Consider the following 19,713-nt stretch of genomic DNA (forward strand, 5'->3'; position numbering starts at 1 on the left):
AATGGCCTTGGTTTAACACTGAGGTTGTCTGTATTGTAGGAGCAGAACCTAAAGAAAACTTCCAACATTTCAAACAAACCAAAAAAAAAAAAAAACCCCAACATTATAGATTTCCATACACCCTAGTCATGATCCAAAGCTGGGGGGGAAAGAAGAAAGAAAAAACCACAAACCCAAGCACACACCACATCACCTGGAGCTGATGAAAACTGATACAAACACTGATAAAAGCCATTGATCAAAGGGGCTGTCAAGGGCAGCACAGTCAGCAGGTTCACAGGCATTTTCATTTCATTCATCATTGAGCTTAAGAAACAACCACAGAGCTATGTCCACAAGACTACTGCAGACAGCAAGAAAAAAATTGGCTCCACTGTGAAAATTTAGATTCATTTTCATGGTATAAGAAATGGCATCTAGAATAAATACTTTCATCTTTGTCTTAAGGAAGGAAAGGGGCAACTTAAAAAAAGCTTAGGTACCTACTTTTGCAGTCATTTTTGCCAGGAGTTCTTGCAAATCCATGATTCCTTGCACCAGACTTAAGAAATCACTGCAGGTTGGGCATGCTCAATAGAGAAAGATTAAAAAGAAACAGAAAAGAAGGAAAGACACAATAACCCATAAATAAACAACAATCTATCACACTAGATTTATCTGAACATAAAACGCAATCTGTTTATACAGAATTCTTGCCTTCTGGAAGTCAGCACATGCAAAAATAACAAGCCTGAAAGTATTATTTTTAAAGCAGAGAAACAATCTGTATGAAAAATCTAAACTAGAGACAATAAAAAGATTGCTACTTACTGCGATTCAGATTAGGACACTGTGTTATATATCCATTAGGGATAAAGATGATTTTCACATCTTGAATAACACCCTTTGCAAAAGAAGACAAAACTGGTAATACAGATTACAAACATTCACTTCAATCTGTACAACCTCTTTCACAAGTCATTTCTTCAGTGGATACACAAAAAAATTACCAGCTTACTCTACTTGTGAGGAAAATAACTGAAGGTGAACAAAATAGAACTCCTCCTATGTCTCTGTGTGTTTGGAATATTACAGTGATAATACTGCTTTCTCTTTTGTAATCACCAAATATAAGCTGCTTAAACCCTTTAAGTGGGGTGAGCCTGCTGAAAAAAGCAGTGCAATAATACAGTGCAGTAATATCCATTGCTCAAGCCGATGACACACTTTTCCAAAAGACAAAATAAAACACGGCAAAACTTTTTTTTTTTTTTTAACCAAGTAAGACTGTGAAATCAAACACTGAAAAGACAAGTACCTGGTGCCAGATGTAAGTTCACACTTGGTTCCATGAAGCCCCCTAGCTCTGTATCTCAACAGTGGGGTAACTGTGGCACCAGGCAGAATCAGCCCAGGCAGGCAGAGATGCCCTGGGCAGGACTGGCAGGAGGGCACTGCAGCTTCTCTGGGGCTCCTGAGCCACAGCAGGACAGGGACAGCCTCTTTAGGGCTCCTGAACACCAGCAGGACAGGGACAGCCTCTTTAGGGCTCCTCAACCACAGCAGGACAGGGACAGCCTCTTTAGGGCTCCTCAACCACAGCAGGACAGGGACAGCCTCTTTAGGGCTCCTCAACCACAGCAGGACAGGGACAGCCTCTTTAGGGCTCCTGAACACCAGCAGGACAGGGACAGCCTCTTTAGGGCTCCTCAACCACAGCAGGACAGGGACAGCTTCTCTGGGGCTCCTGAACACCAGCAGGGCTGGGGGAGGCAGGACCTAAAGGTCCTTCCCAGGGGAAGCTGCAGATACCCAGTGCCCCTGCACACCTGGGCCCTGAAGCACCCCAGACACTTCAGACAGTGCAGAAAATGCTGAAGATCTGGTTTGTTCTCTTTAGGCTCAGGATGAAACATGCGCTGCATCTGTGGCTGTGCAATGTTCTTACTTCACAGGATCCACTGCTTTAATAATGTCATGGCCACTAAGGGAGAGGAGCAAGGGAATCAAGGGACCTCTAGTGCTGACATTTGCACTTCCCCTGACAACAATCACATGTTGTGACACAGCTCTACCTCCTCACAGACAAAAATTTCTTTAAACTGAAAAGAACTTTATCATGGCAGCAGTTATTATCTAATTAAATTACTGATTTGCCAGACTGTGCTTTAATTTTCAGTTAAATTGCAATACGGTGAATTTTGCAGGGCAAGGACATCATCACTTGCTCACATGCCACCCATAAATAGAGGCCTCAGAGAGTCCTTAAAGTCTGGCAAGGCAAGTCACATTTCCATGCTCATGTGTTCAAAGAGCAGAATGTAATCAGCAAGCACTGTTTCCTGCTTAGTGTCTCATGATCAAATATTAACTGAAAATATTAGCAGAGATAATCAGATCACCCTGTCTTTCTTGCAGCAGTATACACATTTATTAACCTTTTCACTTATGAGAATAATGAAACCATAAGTAATAAGTAATACTGTAACTGGAAATGGAACATCCTGAAAGCCATTTTGCACACTTTCTGTCAGCAGTCATCAGTGAGAAATTAGAAGGTGAGGCATAAAAATACACTTCAACACTTAAGCCTCTGCAGTGAAAAGCTCAACCCAGAGTAAATGAGATTACAGAGTTTCACCACACCATATTGCCTAGCTAATGAGACACCATCCAGAAAGAAGTGACTCTCTTCTTCAGCCTTTTTTTCTTTTTAGGTGCATCTTCAAATGTGTTTGTTGCATCAGTCACACTGCTCAATTGTCTTTTGGACAGATTTGCATTTAGACATAGCCTGAAGAGGAAACACAACTATTTTATGTGTCTTAATTTTTGGCCACATGAAAGCATATTACCATGTAATAACATACGAATATGAACTTCACTAACATAGATGACTTCTAGGTCCACAAAACATCTGAAAATGAATTATTATGATCAAACAAAGAAGTAAACTTTCCAAGGGCAGAAATTTTGCTGATGTATTTTTTTTAATAGAAAAATTTCATTGTAGGCAAACACTTATTAAAGCCATAATTATTGTAACAAATATGAAAAAACTCGGGTTATTCCTGCTTCAGCATTAAGTCTGGGCTGCCAAGAGCATGGATTTGTCCCTAACAGTGTGATGTCAGTAGTCAAAATCTTTCCAGTTTTTCCTTTCCCAAGCAGACACTACCTTTATGTTATCAATGAAAACATTTGGCTAACGACATCCCAAGCTTCAGCTCAGCATCAGGACTTGCTAGCTTGAAGAGCCTTCATCTGGTGCAGGCAGATTACCAGCTACACAATGAAATTCAGGTTCTGCAGCACTAAAAACCAATCCCATCCCATGAGGACATAATGCAAAAAGCCCAGTGAATTGCAGATATCCACCACATAGAACAGTCCTCCCACATTCTGTGGAAAGGCTCATATATTCCATGAGCTCCCCACTTGTGCATTTTCATTTCCTCCATTGCCTTTCATCCTCTTTAAAACCTATTTCTCCCACAGAGATAATATCATCTACACAGCTGTTCAAGTTGCCCTGGCCAGGGCTGGGAAGGCTCTACATGGTGGCACCAGCAGATGTGCCTGAAACTCCTGTGCCCTGGCAAAGCCATGCCAGCAGCTTTGCTATAAATTTTATATTTATATATTTTTTAATATATATCTATAGTTTATAATATATATTATATATTTATATACATATATGTAATATATATAAAATATATATAATTATATATAATTTTATATATAATATACATATAAAATTACATATATATATAATTATACATATATTATTATATATATAATTATAGCCATATGACTACATAAATTATACACATGATACTGTGCAATAAAAACAGCAATATGCTTCTCAGGCACCTCATATACAATTCCCAGGCACAAGCAGGATCAATAGAGCCTGCTCTGGTAGTTATGAAAACTACTGTCTTGCAACATAAATCACCTTCTCACCAAGGCATTAATAAGCTCATTTTTGCACTAGCTCTTTGGAGGCACCCTTAGGAGGAAGGCTTCTCCTCAGCAATAAAACAAATTTTGCAGATAATTCTGATCCTGCCAGCAATCAGATCCATCCTAGAGAGTGTTCCATAGATATCTGGCATCAATCTTTTTCTCCCTTTGGTTGCCTTTTCTTAAGCTTCCTTACGTGATGATAATGGTTATCATCAGCCCTTAGCCCTGAAACAAATGCTGGGTTTGTTTGGCTGTCCTGGCTCTGTCCAGCACAGGGTTAATTTTTGCAGTAGCCAGGAGAGAGCATGGCTGGGACATGGGAATTATTTTATATATATTATAATTTACATATAATTTATAATATGTAATATATATATTATATATTGTAATATTATATTATATATGTTATAATCTTATATATTTTTTTTTCTATATATATATAAAAATAAAAATTCTACAGCACTCACACCACTGCAGGAGGCAGGGGAAGGGACTCTGTTCCATGGAGGAGGAGTTCATTATGGCCAAGAAAATGTGGAGGAGGGAGACATCAGTACCATCTATTATCAGGAATGTATAAATAATTCATTCTCCTATATCTTTTGTTAATAATGTTGTTGCTGTTACTGTTCATTTTCTTATCTCATGACTCCAGTAAATTTTTCTTATCTATACCCATCATCTTCACCTTTTGTGCTGCTAATTCTGAACTCCATTCCACCCCAGTGAGAATGGGGAAGGGAAGGAGTGAGAGAGAGCAAGGTGTGATTTGAGAGAGTCTTGGTGGAGGGTACTGAATTGGGAAAGCCATTCATAAACCACAACAGCCTTAATTTTCTATAACCCCTTATTCTAACCACTTAGGTCCCACCTGGATCCTCCACCTTCCACTACATACATATATAAATACACAATCACAGGTATCATTTCCATATCCATGGCCCTCCCTCCAAGGTGTCTGTGGAGCTCATTCAGTCCATGGCTGTGGGTTCTACCCACCCTGGATGTCTCCCAGGACAGGAGGGCTGCTGCCCCAGAGCTCAGGTTGGTGTGAGTGGAGCAGCCCATCCTCACTGCCCGTGGCAGCCATGGCACACAGGGACAGTGCCAGCAGCCAATATTATATGTACAGATCAACAGCACATTTTCTCATCCAAAAATCAAATCCCCTTGTGGTACACATTGTGTTTCCCTATCTCTCTGCCCTACCCACCAAGTGGACCCAAGTCCTTGAGCAAAAAGAATTCCTTGGAGGGGTTTGCCTTTGCTTGAGTTGCTCCAGTCTGGAGTCACCACCAGCATTCTTCCTGCAAGTACTGTCACTTTAGCAGAGTCCTGTAGTTGTTCAGGGGTGAACTCCCAAAGCTCTGGAGCAGAGAATTTCTCTAAATACCAGCCCAATTTCTCCAACATTCTATGACACTCGTGATTATTCCCCCTCAAGGCAGATCTCTGAATAACACTCCTAGAAATCTCTGTCCTGACTCTAAACACAGTACTGTAGATCATATTGAGAAAACATGGCAGACATAGCAACAAGAGCATACTTTACTTAACATCCAAATGAAATTACAAATTCTCAAAAGCTGTTTTAACAGGCCTGAAGGAGGAAAAGGGGGTGAAAAGCTGTTGAAAACACACCTTTTGCCTCCTTGGTTATCCAGTAAGACTGGCTCAGCAATTCTTTTCTTCTATATCAAAACTTGCTTCCATCTCTATTCCTTCATCAGTCTCTACATTCAAAAATCTTCCTGCCAAGCATCCATATCTGTGAGACTTCCTTGCCAAGCTTTCATCCTTCCCAACACCCACTGCAGAAGACCCTTGCGAGGGGCACATTAGGGAACAGACACAGGGATAGGCACCACATCCCCATGAACAAGCCAACACTGTGGCCAGTGCTCCACAACTCATACCACAGATGCTTACAGCAAATAAATCATCCACCAGCTCTGACTCTTGTTATTTCCACCCCTCCTGCCACACTTTAGCCACCAGTGAGGGCTGTCCTGGTTAGGGAATGGCACTGCCCAGCTCAGTGTCCCCTCTCCCAAAGCGCAGGCTGTTCCCTCTCCATCCCCCTTCCCGCTGTGGCAGGATAGAGTTGAGAACTGGAGGCACAAAAGATGAAGATCACAGGTACAGATAGGCACAATTTACTGGAATGAGTGGTGAGGTAAGAAAATGAACAGTATCAAGATCAATAGCAAAAGGTACCAAAAAAAATTATTCACGCAACAAGCTTGCTTTTCCTTGCACACATTTTCATGGCTCCAGCACACATACAAAAATGCTAATTCTTTTTTAATGCTCTTATTTCCCTGCAGATCTCTGTTTACATTAAGGAAAATATATCTACTTTTTTATATGCTAAAACAGTGAAACAAATTGCTCTGAAAAAGAAAGGGAAATCCTGCTGAGCATATAAATATATGGAAAGAGATGTGTACTCTTTACAAACTGGCAAAATCCCAAGTTTTGCAACAAGAAACGTAAAAAAGTAAGATTTCTGGAACTCTCAAGCAGGATAAAAAAACACAACCAATTATATTTCTGCCCTGAAGAAAGTTAGTAAAATATTCAAGCACACATAAAGCAAAGTAAGGTACTTGTCTGCTTTCATTATGATCAATAAAAATGGTCAGCTCATTAGCATATCATTAGCTACCCTGCTGTTTCCAAAGTGTTAAGACGTAGAAATATTAATTTACAAACATATAATATCCCAGAGTTCTGAGGCTCTGACTGCCTGCATAAAATAAGAATTTAAGATGGGGACTCCAATATAACTTCCTCCTTTTCCTATGTAGCTATAAACATATGTTTACCATCTGTGGAATAGTGGCAAGCAGCTGAGGTAAAAAACCAACAGCTGTAGGATAAAATAATACTATCAATTTCACTTCACACTGACAGCTCAGCTGCTGGAGAATGAAATGCACTGTAGGTTCAGAGCAACCCTCAGACTAACATTTAAGTCAAACGTTGGCTTTTACCTCTGTTTCACAATTAAAATTCCTAGCTCCTGTGCTGAAATAAGTTCAGTGTAATTGTCCTAGCTTGTTGGAAATCTGGGGACATCTCAGAAAACAGGCAAACTGTAAAATTGTCTTAGGAGCTGAGAGCTTCACATGGAAAGCGAGTGGGTGGTAAATCACCTTGGCAACAAATCCATGCCCAGATTGAGGATAGGCAGATTGGCCTCTTGCTGCTCTATGGACTCCTTTCACAACAAACACTCATACTGTGCCTTGTTAGCCAAAACTGGAATAGACATCAGGAACTTTCACCTTGTAAACAAGCTGTTTACAAACTGTCCACAGTTCCTACCAAATTTCATGTATATCATGTTTCATGAACCTAAGCCAACTGATTGGAAGCACCTTGTTGACTATTATTAATTTCCTTCCTCACATGCCATTTCATATCGCTTACCTTAAAGAAACCATGTTTCCTGTTTCTCTGTCCAAGCCATAAATTGCTTTCAGGTGTCAAATTTGTTTCTGGGGGATCAATGACACGTTCATAAATCCTGCAGAGGGAAGACATTGCATTTACTTGAATTTTCTCTCTCCTCGGAAAACTTCCTTGACAAAATCAGGTAACAATAAAAGATGAAAAACAGAACCAAAAATAAAACCCCTAAAATTTTTCATTAAACACAATATTTATTACTGATTCTGGTGAAGAAAGTATATTGCAACTTTAAAGTTAAAAAAAATTAAAATCACAAATGTATGAAGACTCCATAAAATTGAAACTCTCCTTGTGCAGCTGTGCAGCACTAGACTAAAGAAATAACAGCTCTAGAATCCACCACAGTAGGGCAAAAAGAAATAAAATAGGTCCATCTTAGACGAGGGATGTCTTTAAAAATCTACCCTAGAGAAAAAGTGCAATCACACACGAGATCCAACCAAATCGAACAGCCCCTTGAGGCCTTCAGACTGGTTAGAATTTTGAACAGACTTCACAAAAGAACTTTATGGCACTCCACTCCCCTCTTTTCCCCCTCTACATCTGTGCCATTCCTTGCACATAAAACTTTCTGCCCTTGTTACTGGATTTCCTCAGGCTGGGTGCTCACATGTGGTGCCTCTTCTGCACATCCACCTTGTGTCTGTCACCAGCACAGGTCTGGCACAGAATGGGACCTTTCAATGCAGGCCTGGTATCTAACAGCAACAGCAAGTGATATGAGGTCCATAACAACCTTTATGTACTGCATAAACTTGCACATGACTGCAACAATCTGCATACCAAATCTCTAAAATTACCTGATGAAAAAATTGCTGTAACACAATTTAAAAATTAACGAAGTATGTGGAGTTCTAAACAGGTTTTGCTTGGGGTTTTGTTTGTTTATTTTTAGAAAAACTGTAATGAAGTTTCCATAACAACTTTTCCAGGAACACAGACCGCTACAATGACATCATTGTTCCAGAACATGAAAAATTCAAGGCCAGAGTTACTGATCCTGGGTTCTCATGTTGCTATGTCACATCAGAGGGAGCCATGAACTTCCTGCTTCATAACAAAAATAGCATGCTTAATAAGAATTATGGAGGAGATGATGAAATCTATTTCTATTACTGGCCAGTTTACAGGGAGTATGCATTGCTATACAATGACAGCACTGTGACAGCCAAGGGAAGAGAGTCTGAGTCTGACATAACCCCTAGCTCAAAGAGGTGGAATTATCTGTGGTGAAAAAATTATCTGTGGTCAAATTGTTTTTCTTTCTTTAAAGCTATGGCTTTAAAACAAACCTGAAAAACAGCCACTAAAAAAAACAGAGGTGTCGCTGTAGGACACAAACACCACAGTTCTCAAGGTGAAGAAAAAAGGGAAGTTTATTTTCTGTCTCCAACATTTATAGTTTTCCAAGAGTGACAGTGGATTGGAGGGTGACAGTGCCACCTCTCCAATGACACTGGACAGACCACCAGTCCATCAACTTTCTCCTCCTCCATAAAGGGATGCAGAACAATCAGTTATTTACAGCAAGCGTGTGAGAAAGTTCACTACAAGAAAGTAAACATCAGAAGGCTTAGAAATCTTAAAAAACCAGGGCGACACAGAAGTTGATCAACTGAACTTCCCTTCACACTTCCACTCCACGTGTTTCTGCCAGAGGCTCGCGTAGTGCAATCAGTGATTTTTCATGTTGCAGGTTGCCATGGCTATTGGGTTTGTACTGACTGCAAGGGTGGCTTCTGTGAGAAGCTGCTAGAAACACCCCCATGTCTGGCACAGCCAGAAACACCCCCCGTGTCTGGCACAGCCAGAAACACCCCCCGTGTCTGGCACAGCCAGAAACACCCCCATGGCTGGCACGGCCAGAAACACCCCCCGTGTCTGGCACAGCCAGAAACACCCCCATGGCTGGCACGGCCAGAAACACCCCCCGTGTCTGGCACGGCCAGAAACACCCCCATGGCTGGCACAGCCAGAAACACCCCCCCTGTCTGGCACGGCCAGAAACACCCCCCCTGTCTGGCACGGCCAGAAACACCCCCATGGCTGGCACGGCCAGAAACACCCCCATGGCTGGCACGGCCAGAAACACCCCCATGGCTGGCACGGCCAGAAACACCCCCATGGCTGGCACGGCCAGAAACACCCCCATGGCTGGCACGGCCAGAAATACCCCCCGTGTCTGGCACAGCCAGAAACACCCCCCGTGTCTGGCAGAGCCAGAAACACCCCCCATGTCTGGCAGAGCCAGAAACACCCCCCATGTCTGGCAGAGCCAGAAACACCCCCCATGTCTGGCAGAGCCAGAAACACCCCCCCTGTCTGGCACAGCCAGAAACACCCCCCCTGTCTGGCACAGCCAGAAACACCCTCCGTGTCTGGCACAGCCAGAAACACCCCCCCTGTCTGGCACAGCCAGAAACACCCCCATGGCTGGCACGGCCAGAAACACCCCCATGGCTGGCACGGCCAGAAACACCCCCCATGGCTGGCACGGCCAGAAACACCCCCATGGCTGGCACGGCCAGAAACACCCCCCCTGTCTGGCACAGCCAGAAACACCCCCCGTGTCTGGCACAGCCAGAAACACCCCCCGTGTCTGGCAGAGCCAGAAACACCCCCCGTGTCTGGCAGAGCCAGAAACACCCCCATGGCTGGCACGGCCAGAAACACCCCCATGGCTGGCACAGCCAGAAACACCCCCCGTGGCTGGCACAGCCAGAAACACCCCCCGTGGCTGGCACAGGCAGTGCCAGCTGCCTCCAGGATGGATCCGGCACTGGGCAAGGCTGAGTCCATCACTGATGGTGGCAGCACCTCTGGAATAACCCTTTGAGAAGGGAGGGAAGTCACTGAGCAACAGCAATTGCAGCCAGGGAGAGGACTGAGAACACAGAGGAGCAGCTCTGCAGAGAGCCAGGGCAGGGCAGGAGGAGGGACAGAAGATTCCATGGGGAGGCAGGTGCTCCCTGGAGCTGCATTCCCCATCCCCTCTGTGCCAGCTGTGGGGACCAGGCAGAGGAACGTCAGGAGTGACATAAGCACAGGGAGAAGAAAAGGGTGGGTGGAAGGGATTTGGTTTTACTTCTCATTGCCTTACTGTGATTTAACCAAACCAACTGAACTCATTTTCCCGAGTAGTCAGTTTTCAGCTGTAAAGGGTGAGTGATTTCTCCCTGCCCATACCTAGACCCACAAGCCTTTCATTATCTTCTTTTCTCCCTTGTCCAGTTGAGGAAAGCAGTAATGAAGTGGCTTTGTTGGGTGTCCAGCCAGTGTCAAATCCACCATATCACACTATTGGAAAATTCATTTATTTGCAGAGGCCTAGAATAACATCCGAGTATTAAAGAAATTCTAAAAAGATCTACAAAGTTATGTTAAAGTACAGAGTCCTATATCTCACCCACTTTTGCTTATCGAAAAAAAAAGGAGGAAACCATTTGTCAAGATGAAATAGAAGCAATATATAACAAAACCAAAGTCTAACACTACTTATTTTTTTTAAGAAACAACAAGAAACGTCCCAAACCTAAGAACAAAAAATATAAAAATTACAGCTTAAGAATGTGAGCATACGAGTCAGACTTCTTGTAATATTCATAATTTCATTGCTAAAGTTTATTATAATTATCATCAACCCTAACTCATCACATTTCATGCACATGATGCATTCAGAGCTCAAGGAAAATTCTATCTCTACTATTTAATTAGGTCTATCTATAAAATTACCACGCTGAGCTGTTTTACCTGCCCAAACAGCAAAGCAAGCTGATATTCTTTTAAAGCAGGTTTTGAGAATTACAGGATTTTTGCATGCACTGTCTCTATCAATAATTTAAAGTATAAGTAGAAGCTTTCTGTCATACCTCATGCAAAATTGAACTACACAAATGCAAAACTGCAGCAAAATACTGAATGAGAAACAAAGAATTGACATGGTCTTTCAGCATGAACTCCTTGAGAGCATGTGCACTCAACTGCTCTATCACATGAGGAATTTATCTTTGCATACATAGCATAGCTTTATTCATGATTTTGGTTAATAATGCCCCCACAGGAGATTTCCTCATCTCCTGAAAAAGCTAATCAATATCCCATAGATAGCTCCATTTCTCCTATTATATAAAATCCCTGTGCTGACCAGGTTCCAAAACACTACTTATGGAAGAATATTTTATTTTTATTCACCTGGCCTAGTTAAAGGTGATAAAAGACCTCCACAAAAACTACCTGCAATTGCATATCAAAAAAATCAAAACCTGACACTGTTATATGACAGTTCAACAACTGCAAGTTAGGAAGACAAACCAGAGACAGGCTAATGTGGCTTGTCTTTTCTGATGATTTAACACTCTTCCAGGCTATGTGGACAGGGCTGCTGTCACCTTCTTTCCAGTCTCTTCACAAAGAGCCATCCTTAAGACACAAAAGCACACGATTCCCCATATTTCTCTACTGTTCTACTCTAATTCAAATTACATTTCTGAAACAGGCATTTATCTTAAATCAAGGGGTTCATTAGGGCAAGTTTGTACCTTATTCCACATCTGTCAGCAAGGCTGGATTGTTTTCCTCAATCCAGATCTTTCCTCAGATCTGCCTACAAAGTAACAGGCTTAGAAGTCAAGAGAGGGCATGAGATGCAGATCAGTCCTTGATTATCTTTTTATGCCAAAAGATGTTTTGGTTGACACCATCTGATTTACAAACTACATCCATTTAGTTTATTATTGTATACAGTTAAACATCATCAGAAAAAAAAGGCCTGGCAAGTATACACACAACATATTGCTACTCCTGTAAGCCCCTCTACACTCCTGGGAAATGAAAAGGGGGAAAAGCACATCAGTTTAAAAAAATTAAAACAAAGAAACCCCAAACAAACAAAATATCCACATTAATCTTCCACATCACTCACTTTCCCTTACTTGCCTTTCTTTGGGTTTTTACCCGTGTGGCCAATATTCTGTATTTGGCATATGAACAGCTGAATTACACACTTCAGCTTATGAAGTGCTGGCCTAGAGCTCCTTGGAGACCAGTTTCCAGCACATTTGCTTTGATGCCAACACAGAGAAATGCACAATACATTCACAAGAAAAGGAAGGCTCAGAAAGATGGCTCAGGGGAGCTGTGGTCACTAAAACTGCTGCAGACTGAATAGCCCCTCCAACATGAGGAGACCCAGGTCTCCAGGTTAATGGAAGCTCTACTACAAACTCCAGGCTCCCAGATTTATGACTGCTGCATTCACTTTCCAAGAGAAAGCTTGATTTGTCCCTACTTTACACCAACATATTTCAAAGAAGTTAAACTACAAAACCAGGGTAATAGAACAATGAACCAATCCTACTGTCTTGAAATGTTCATGCTCAGAATACATTCAGTAACCACTGATCCATTAGCAAAATACAGTAAGAAATACACCTGTTAATCAATAAATACCCAAATGTTCTTGTGGTTTGTGTCTATATCTCTACCCTGTCTGCATGCTTTGATTTATTAAGTATTCTTGTGCAATCATCGGGATCACCTGATCTCTCAAGGACACATTTCTAACAAGTGTCTCTGCCATAGTGTAGACAATATGCAGAAAATAGAGAATCTTTAAAATAATCATTGTATTCCTGAAAGGAGATATATTTCAATACTTGCATCCTAATACACACATACACATCTTGCTCTGCATAGAGGGAGAACTTCTCTAGAAATCAAGCTCTGTTGGACAAGGAGACAGCTCCCTTCCATGTACTCTATATGTAGCAATATGGCTGATTATAAATAAAACAAAGCAAAAAAAAAAAAGAATAAATAATATACCTTTCATGCTTACCCCTCCAGATTAATCAATATAAATTATTTTTAGCATCTTTGTAATGTGTAAATACACAATGGTATAATGGTATATATCAAATATAGAATGGTAGAACAGTCAAATACCCTCATTCTATCCATGAGTAGACTGAAACACAGACAGATTAACCAAGATCACAAAGACAGTGTCTCTGCCCAAGATCTAAGCATTTAGACTGGGCATGACTGAAGCTGAACTGCCTCTCATACTGGGTCCCACTCCTTCTGGAACAAACATGACATGGAATTGTCTCTTGCAGTGAAGATGATTTCTTACACACAACTTTTATAAGCAGAAGTTAACACTTTATGTCCACTTTTGTGGAGATGCAGCTCTACATCATACATACAGTATTTGCCATGCCAGATGAATTTTTGAAACTGCTGAAATATTTAGCAGAACATGAAAATAAACTTTGAAAATAAACTAAATGTCTGCTCACATAAGGATACATCAGCCAATATGGACTGATCAGGAGGCACCACTGCCTAAAATTCTGAACCATAAAACAGACTGCAACTCACAGCCACTACAGAGCAGCACACCAAATCATGATATTTTCAAATTCTTCCGTGTCTAAAATACGAGTGGGTTACTAAACCAGGAACATTCCTTCTCCTGTTTGCAGGCTGGATATGAAAACCCTGAGATCAGCTCAGTTGGTTAGAGCATGATGCTTAACAACACCAAAGTTGAGGGCTTGATCCTCACACGGGCCATTCATTACAGAGCTGGACTCTGGTCCTTGGGGTCCCTTCCAACTCAGAATATTCTCTGAAATTTGTGAACACTCACAGCCCTGAACTGCATTAAACAGGCTTTGAGCAGAGATTTAGACTGTGAGGGTATAAAAGCCATGGGGTTCCTTTGTTTGGGATCCCTCCTCAAGAGGCAAGCTCTAAATTTCCATGTGGAGAACAGGTGTTGAATTCATCACACCCAATTTTAAATGTCTCAAAAGTTCATACCTACAGTGGAGCTAGTCCTCTAGACTCGTTTAATGAAGAGACATGAGTGTTTCTAGGGTGTGATTCATCTTACAGTAAATTATTCACTCTCTAAAGGCCCCTCCAACAGCTGCACAGGAGCCCTTCCTGACATCAGGGTGAATCATCACAACAGATTTTTGCAATTCAAAGCCTGATGCTCAAAAATTACACTCTCCTGCAACCATTCATTACCCTGTATACATCCATCTGGATCTTCAGATCCTTTAAATACACTGAAGGGCATAGAAAACTTCTGTTCATGGCAGTCTTTGAAAGAAGCACCCTCAACTTGTGTAAAGAAAGGCAGAGAAGGCAGTTCCCTGTGTTCTGCATCAATCTTTTCCCTAATCAAATTTGCAGAGGTGTGGACCACCTTTGACCCTTGCTATCATCTCCAGCTGAGCCTGCAAAAACACAGTACACCTCTGAAATAGCAAATGAGGCCTCCAAACACAGCCCATTGTATAAAAACAATCAGCTACTTCAAAAAGTTTCTCCAACATGTTCTCTGAACCCACCTGCACAGAGAAATTGATTGCTTACATCAGTTCCTAGCGTTCAGATACAGTATTGGCATTTGTCTTTATCTCTATACTCCCACAGAGATTAAGAATTTATTTTTAAAATAAATACTAAGATATCTTTACATATTTCTCTTTCAGCCCATTTTCTATATGCTTCCCAATGAAAATGTGTCAATACCAATGTGATTGGATTTTCTTGATAGTGTTTACAGATAGGACACATTACTTGACATGTATTCAGTTCTGGAGCAACTTCAACTGAATTATTCATTCAGTTTCCAGTGTTTTGTTTCAGAAAAATAAACTTCCTGAGGGAAATTTTGATTTATTTTTTTGGTGCTATCTCCTCTGCCATAATATAGGAGTTCACAATCATTTAACAGAGGAAAGCAATCTAGATTAAAATCTTGGGGTATGAGGGAAACCTTTTCTTATTAAATTTTGAATATACAATAGTAACTGCTGACCATTTAATCAAGTTGTTGTTCAGCTTTGGGAGAAAAAAAAATAGGTGTCCAGTAATAGCTTATGTCAGGTAAAAGCCTCAAGAGTGCATGCTCAGTTTACATTCTCTTCAAGGTCTGTCACCCAAATGATTTCATTGATTTTCCAGTATAATCACAGAGACAAAGTTAATGTACTCTATTTTTCGCTTTAATTATTCCAAATACAAATCCATCTAAATAAAATTCTGTTTAAAAATCTCTTTTTTTCATTCAATAAAAATTCAAAGTAACTAACAAATAGGAGCAAACTACACAAATGCAAGTGGAGATGGTCACAAGAGCACATTTTCACTGTCAGGTTTTGGGGGTTTACTCTCCACACATAATTGTGTAAGGGTGAATTCACAGAGATATTATCTGTCTGTACAGGACTTTTGTTAGAAAATATATTACACTCCTCAGTTTCCTACAAACTTATCCATTCATTTGGTCAGAATTTCTTAAGCACTAAGCTAAAACAAATCATTCTTATTGACCCAAAGCAGAGGATTGGACCCATTATATGACACAGCAGTGGCCTCACAAAGGGCAGAAATGCATCTGTCAGAGTTGCCTTTATGGCAACTTTCATCTGGAGAAAATCTACCTGAGGTAGATCCCAACACCTTCACAAACAAGGTCAATATTATGAACTTTACTTGCAAATGACAAAACAGATACAAATGGTTCCTGACAGTAACAATGCAAAGAGTGCCTAAGCCCCAACAGCCTGTCTGCAAGGCTGCAATGTTTGCCCATCTTCATGTAACAAAAACAGCATTTCTGAAAGTGCGAAAAACCCAGAAAATAGGCTGACTCAGACTCTAAGCAGAAATAGAAATTTGGCTATTTGCTTAGGATTGTCACAAGTTATACAGAAAAAATAAATGCCAAACCATGAGGTCAGCTGTACCTTACATGTATGGATCCAGAGTAGGGCTTTTAGTGTCAAGACAGCTGGTTTGATACCCAAATAGTGATCCCATTTCTCAGCTTAGGCAACTGCTGCTTTTGACTAGGACACACTCATTTTCTTCAAAGCAGCTGGTGTGGTGCCCCATGCAGGATTTGTGACCTGTCTTGGTTTAAGGCAAATTTGGGAGAAAACCTCCCAAAGGGGCCCCTCCAGAAAGCAAACCCACACACACAGCCCCTCTCTCCCCAGCCAGGTCAGGGAGGATTCCTTGGAGAGAAGTGGAAAGAATCTGTTTGTTTAACAGGCACAGCAACCCCCAGCACACAGAATGAACAATACCAGGTGACACCACTCTGTCACCGCTCTGAAAAAGATGACAAATTCAGAAAGTCTCTCTTGGGGTGCTCGCTCTGTTCTCAGTCCCTCCAGTGCTGGGGCAGCTGCTGCCCAGAGCAGGCCCCAGCTAAACACCTGCCAGCTGATGGGAGATGGGAATTAATTCTTTGTTTTGCTTTGCTTTACCTGGTAAACTGTCTTTATGTCAACTTGCATCCTTCTGAATCCCTTCCCCATCCCACTGCAGAGGCAGCAGCTGTGTGCTGCTCAGATGCCTAACACCACTAAACCACACAGGAACCTTTTCCTTTTAGATAAAGCTGAGTTCAATAAATAGCATGTGGCTCCTGGCCCTGGCATTGCCCTTAAAACTTGTATATAATCCACAGGTAGCAGGAGCACACAAGAATATTTCTCAAAGGTTTTGGTGAACATGATAACTTTTTGCCACATTCAGCGGAACTTAAAGGTGGTGTCTAGGTCAAAAGAATTCTTCCTCTGAAGTGCTGAGGTGAATATCATCTGCATATACAGATTTTTTTTACAAAAATCAATGTGCTCAACTTCTATGGATTAATGTGAATTCAGGACTTTAAACATCTCCATACAGAGCTGAGAGCTACATAGATCAAATGCCACTTTTCAAACAGATATCTGACTCTCCAAAGGCATTTTAGCATCTCTTTATCACTTGTGAGCAACTATCACTACCTGGCTACCAGAGCAAAAACCACAAAGCAGGAGGGTTTTTATGATGCACACAAGTATCCACTACAGTCAAGGAGACAAATACACTTATTAAAAGAGGACAAAACTAAAACTCACAGGGTCCCTAAAAGACACCCTTTAACCTCAGCAAACTTTGAAGCTCAGGTTCTAAACCAGAACACTGAATAAAGCAAACTGTTAACAAGAAAGCTAAAAGCACAGCACACTCATTTGTTACCATACCAAGCATCATACCAAAAGCCCATCTCACATGAACCAAATGTTCAGAGTACATCCCAGATGCAAAATATCATCAAAACAAGTCTGAGCAATTAAAAGCAGATTCTAGAAATAAGAGGAAGAAATTAATTCAATGGGTTCTTTCAAGATATAAAAAGAAGAAAAGCTCCTCTCCCACAAATGAAACAAGAAACCCTTAGAGCAAGATATATCTGAGATAAAAACTGTATTAGAATATCTATGAAACAAGTAGTAGCCAATTAAGCCTATCTTACAATCAGAAAGCAAAAGAGGAAGAATACACATCAAAATGTGCACAAATAAGGTCTTGCAGCAAAATGAACCCCAAAATAAAATGCTATCAGAACAAAGAGGTAAAACTATGATTAAATGGCTAATGCCATCTCTATTTTGTCATGAATTAAAACCATGATTAAATGGCTAATGCCATCTCTATTTTGTCATAAAAATTAAAAAAAAAAAAAAATCAAACTAAGATTGCTTTTGGGATTTGTCCCAAGGTGTTTATTGAGTAAGAACTGGCAGTTCTGAAACTGCTTCTATTCCACCTGCCTGCCACAGAGTGCTGGTCTCTGGCCCAAGACCTGCAGAACAGCGATCTTCACTCTGGCAGTTACAGAACCTGAGGCATGATAAGCTTTGGAGCAGCTCTTCTTCACAAAATATATGCAGCCTTTGTCTTTCCTTTTGTTTTCCCTTTGTCTCAGGCTCCTCTCAACCCCAAAGTTGATTTATCTAGTACAGTAAGATAGGTGCAATTGTGAAAAGAACGAGGCTTTTGATTTCAACTCTTTCTGCACTGCTACAAAAGCTAAATTTAAAAATCAGTCAAGCCACAAGAAACCTTTTTACTAAACAGCTTCTTCCCCCTTCCAAAACCACATCTGCTGAGAAGTTAATTGCTTTACAGGGTATCTTGTCACAGGATCATCTCATCAAGGGGCTCATGTCATCACTGATGATTTGTATGTAATCATAAAATAACCTCATCCATATTCCAGAGCCAATTTGCTGCAGAGATGGAAGGCAAGTGCAGGCTGAGGATGGAGCTGCCCTGCCCCTGGTGCTGCCCCAGCTCTGTGCAAAGCCTCTCTGCTCTCCCTGGAGCTGCCACTCCTCTGGAACACCATGGCCTCATTCCCTGCTCCTCAGCTCTTCCTGCAGGTGCTTCCAATAACCCACATCTCCCTTTTCCCGTGGTGTTTTCCAACTGTCCAGTTTAGTCTTGGTTGTTTGAAAGACAACACTGCAGTCCCTCCACAAATAACTAATTGGCCGTGACTGGGGAGGTGTATGAAACAGACAGTAAACACAGAACAAGCCATTATATTGGTCCTAAAATTAAATTTAGATGGAAACTGCCAGCAGACAGGCAGAAAAGCACTCTGCAGGGACAGCACATTTCTCACAACATCTGACACACTGGGGAGGTGAAAGCATGGTTCTGCTCAAGTCAATGAGAGTTCTCACTGCAGCCTGCACTGGGGTGTTCCCCAGGGTACTGCATGGCACATCCTTCAGACAAGTTTAAGGTAAGGAGCTGGTGTGACAGAGAAAAATTCAGCTTGGGCTGAAAAACTCCAAGCTGCCTCAGCTAGCACAGTGGCAGTTATTAGTTATTTGCTTTCACTATTGATGTGCTGAAGAGGATGCCATTAAAACTGCAGCCCAATTAAAAGTGCAGCTTCCACTGATTCATTTACTGCCTGGTCTCAGACACAAGGACAAGTTACAGGACTGGCAAATGCATGTTACCTTACTCCTGTGCCAAGGATTAGGGTACCAACCTCCTCCTTATTGCTTCTTCCATGCATCCTTTCATTGGCAGAACAGATCACACAACAAGGATTCTTCATACCATTAAAATATTTAAAGTGGAAGAGGAAGCCACTTTAATGCAATATTTAAAATATTAAAATATTATATAAAATATTAAAATATTATATAAAAAATATTTAAAGTGGAGGAGGAAGCTACTGCCCCAGAGCCCCCTTGGTGTTCCCCAGCCCTGCCACCTTCCACCCCTGAGCACCCCACATGGCTCCAGCTCCTCACAGCCAAGGCACAAATGTGACTGATCCTGCACCACTGCCCTTTAGAGAGCTGTCAGTTTTGTGTCACCCAGTCATGAAATAATGAGAACTATCAGGTTCTGGGGGTATTAGGAAATTCAATCAAGCAGACTCTACCTCCCTGCAGCCAGCTGGAGGAT

The 19,713-nt window shown here is 41.5% G+C and overlaps 1 protein-coding gene across 3 annotated transcripts in view; it reads right to left on the reverse strand.

The window, feature by feature from the left end:
* NELL1 (neural EGFL like 1) overlaps nt 1-19,713 on the reverse strand; it is a 279,798-nt gene that overhangs the window by 213,262 nt on the left and 46,823 nt on the right. For all 3 annotated transcript variants that reach the window (XM_058806260.1, XM_058806261.1, XM_058806259.1), the window contains exons 5-7: nt 7,384-7,480; nt 811-883; nt 487-569 (exon numbers count right to left, since the gene is read on the reverse strand). In XM_058806260.1, the coding sequence (XP_058662243.1) occupies nt 487-569; nt 811-883; nt 7,384-7,480 (253 nt within the window). The remainder of the gene's footprint in view (nt 1-486; nt 570-810; nt 884-7,383; nt 7,481-19,713) is intronic.

Source organism: Ammospiza caudacuta, chromosome 6 (genome assembly GCF_027887145.1).
Source record: "Ammospiza caudacuta isolate bAmmCau1 chromosome 6, bAmmCau1.pri, whole genome shotgun sequence".
NCBI lineage: Eukaryota > Metazoa > Chordata > Aves > Passeriformes > Passerellidae > Ammospiza > Ammospiza caudacuta.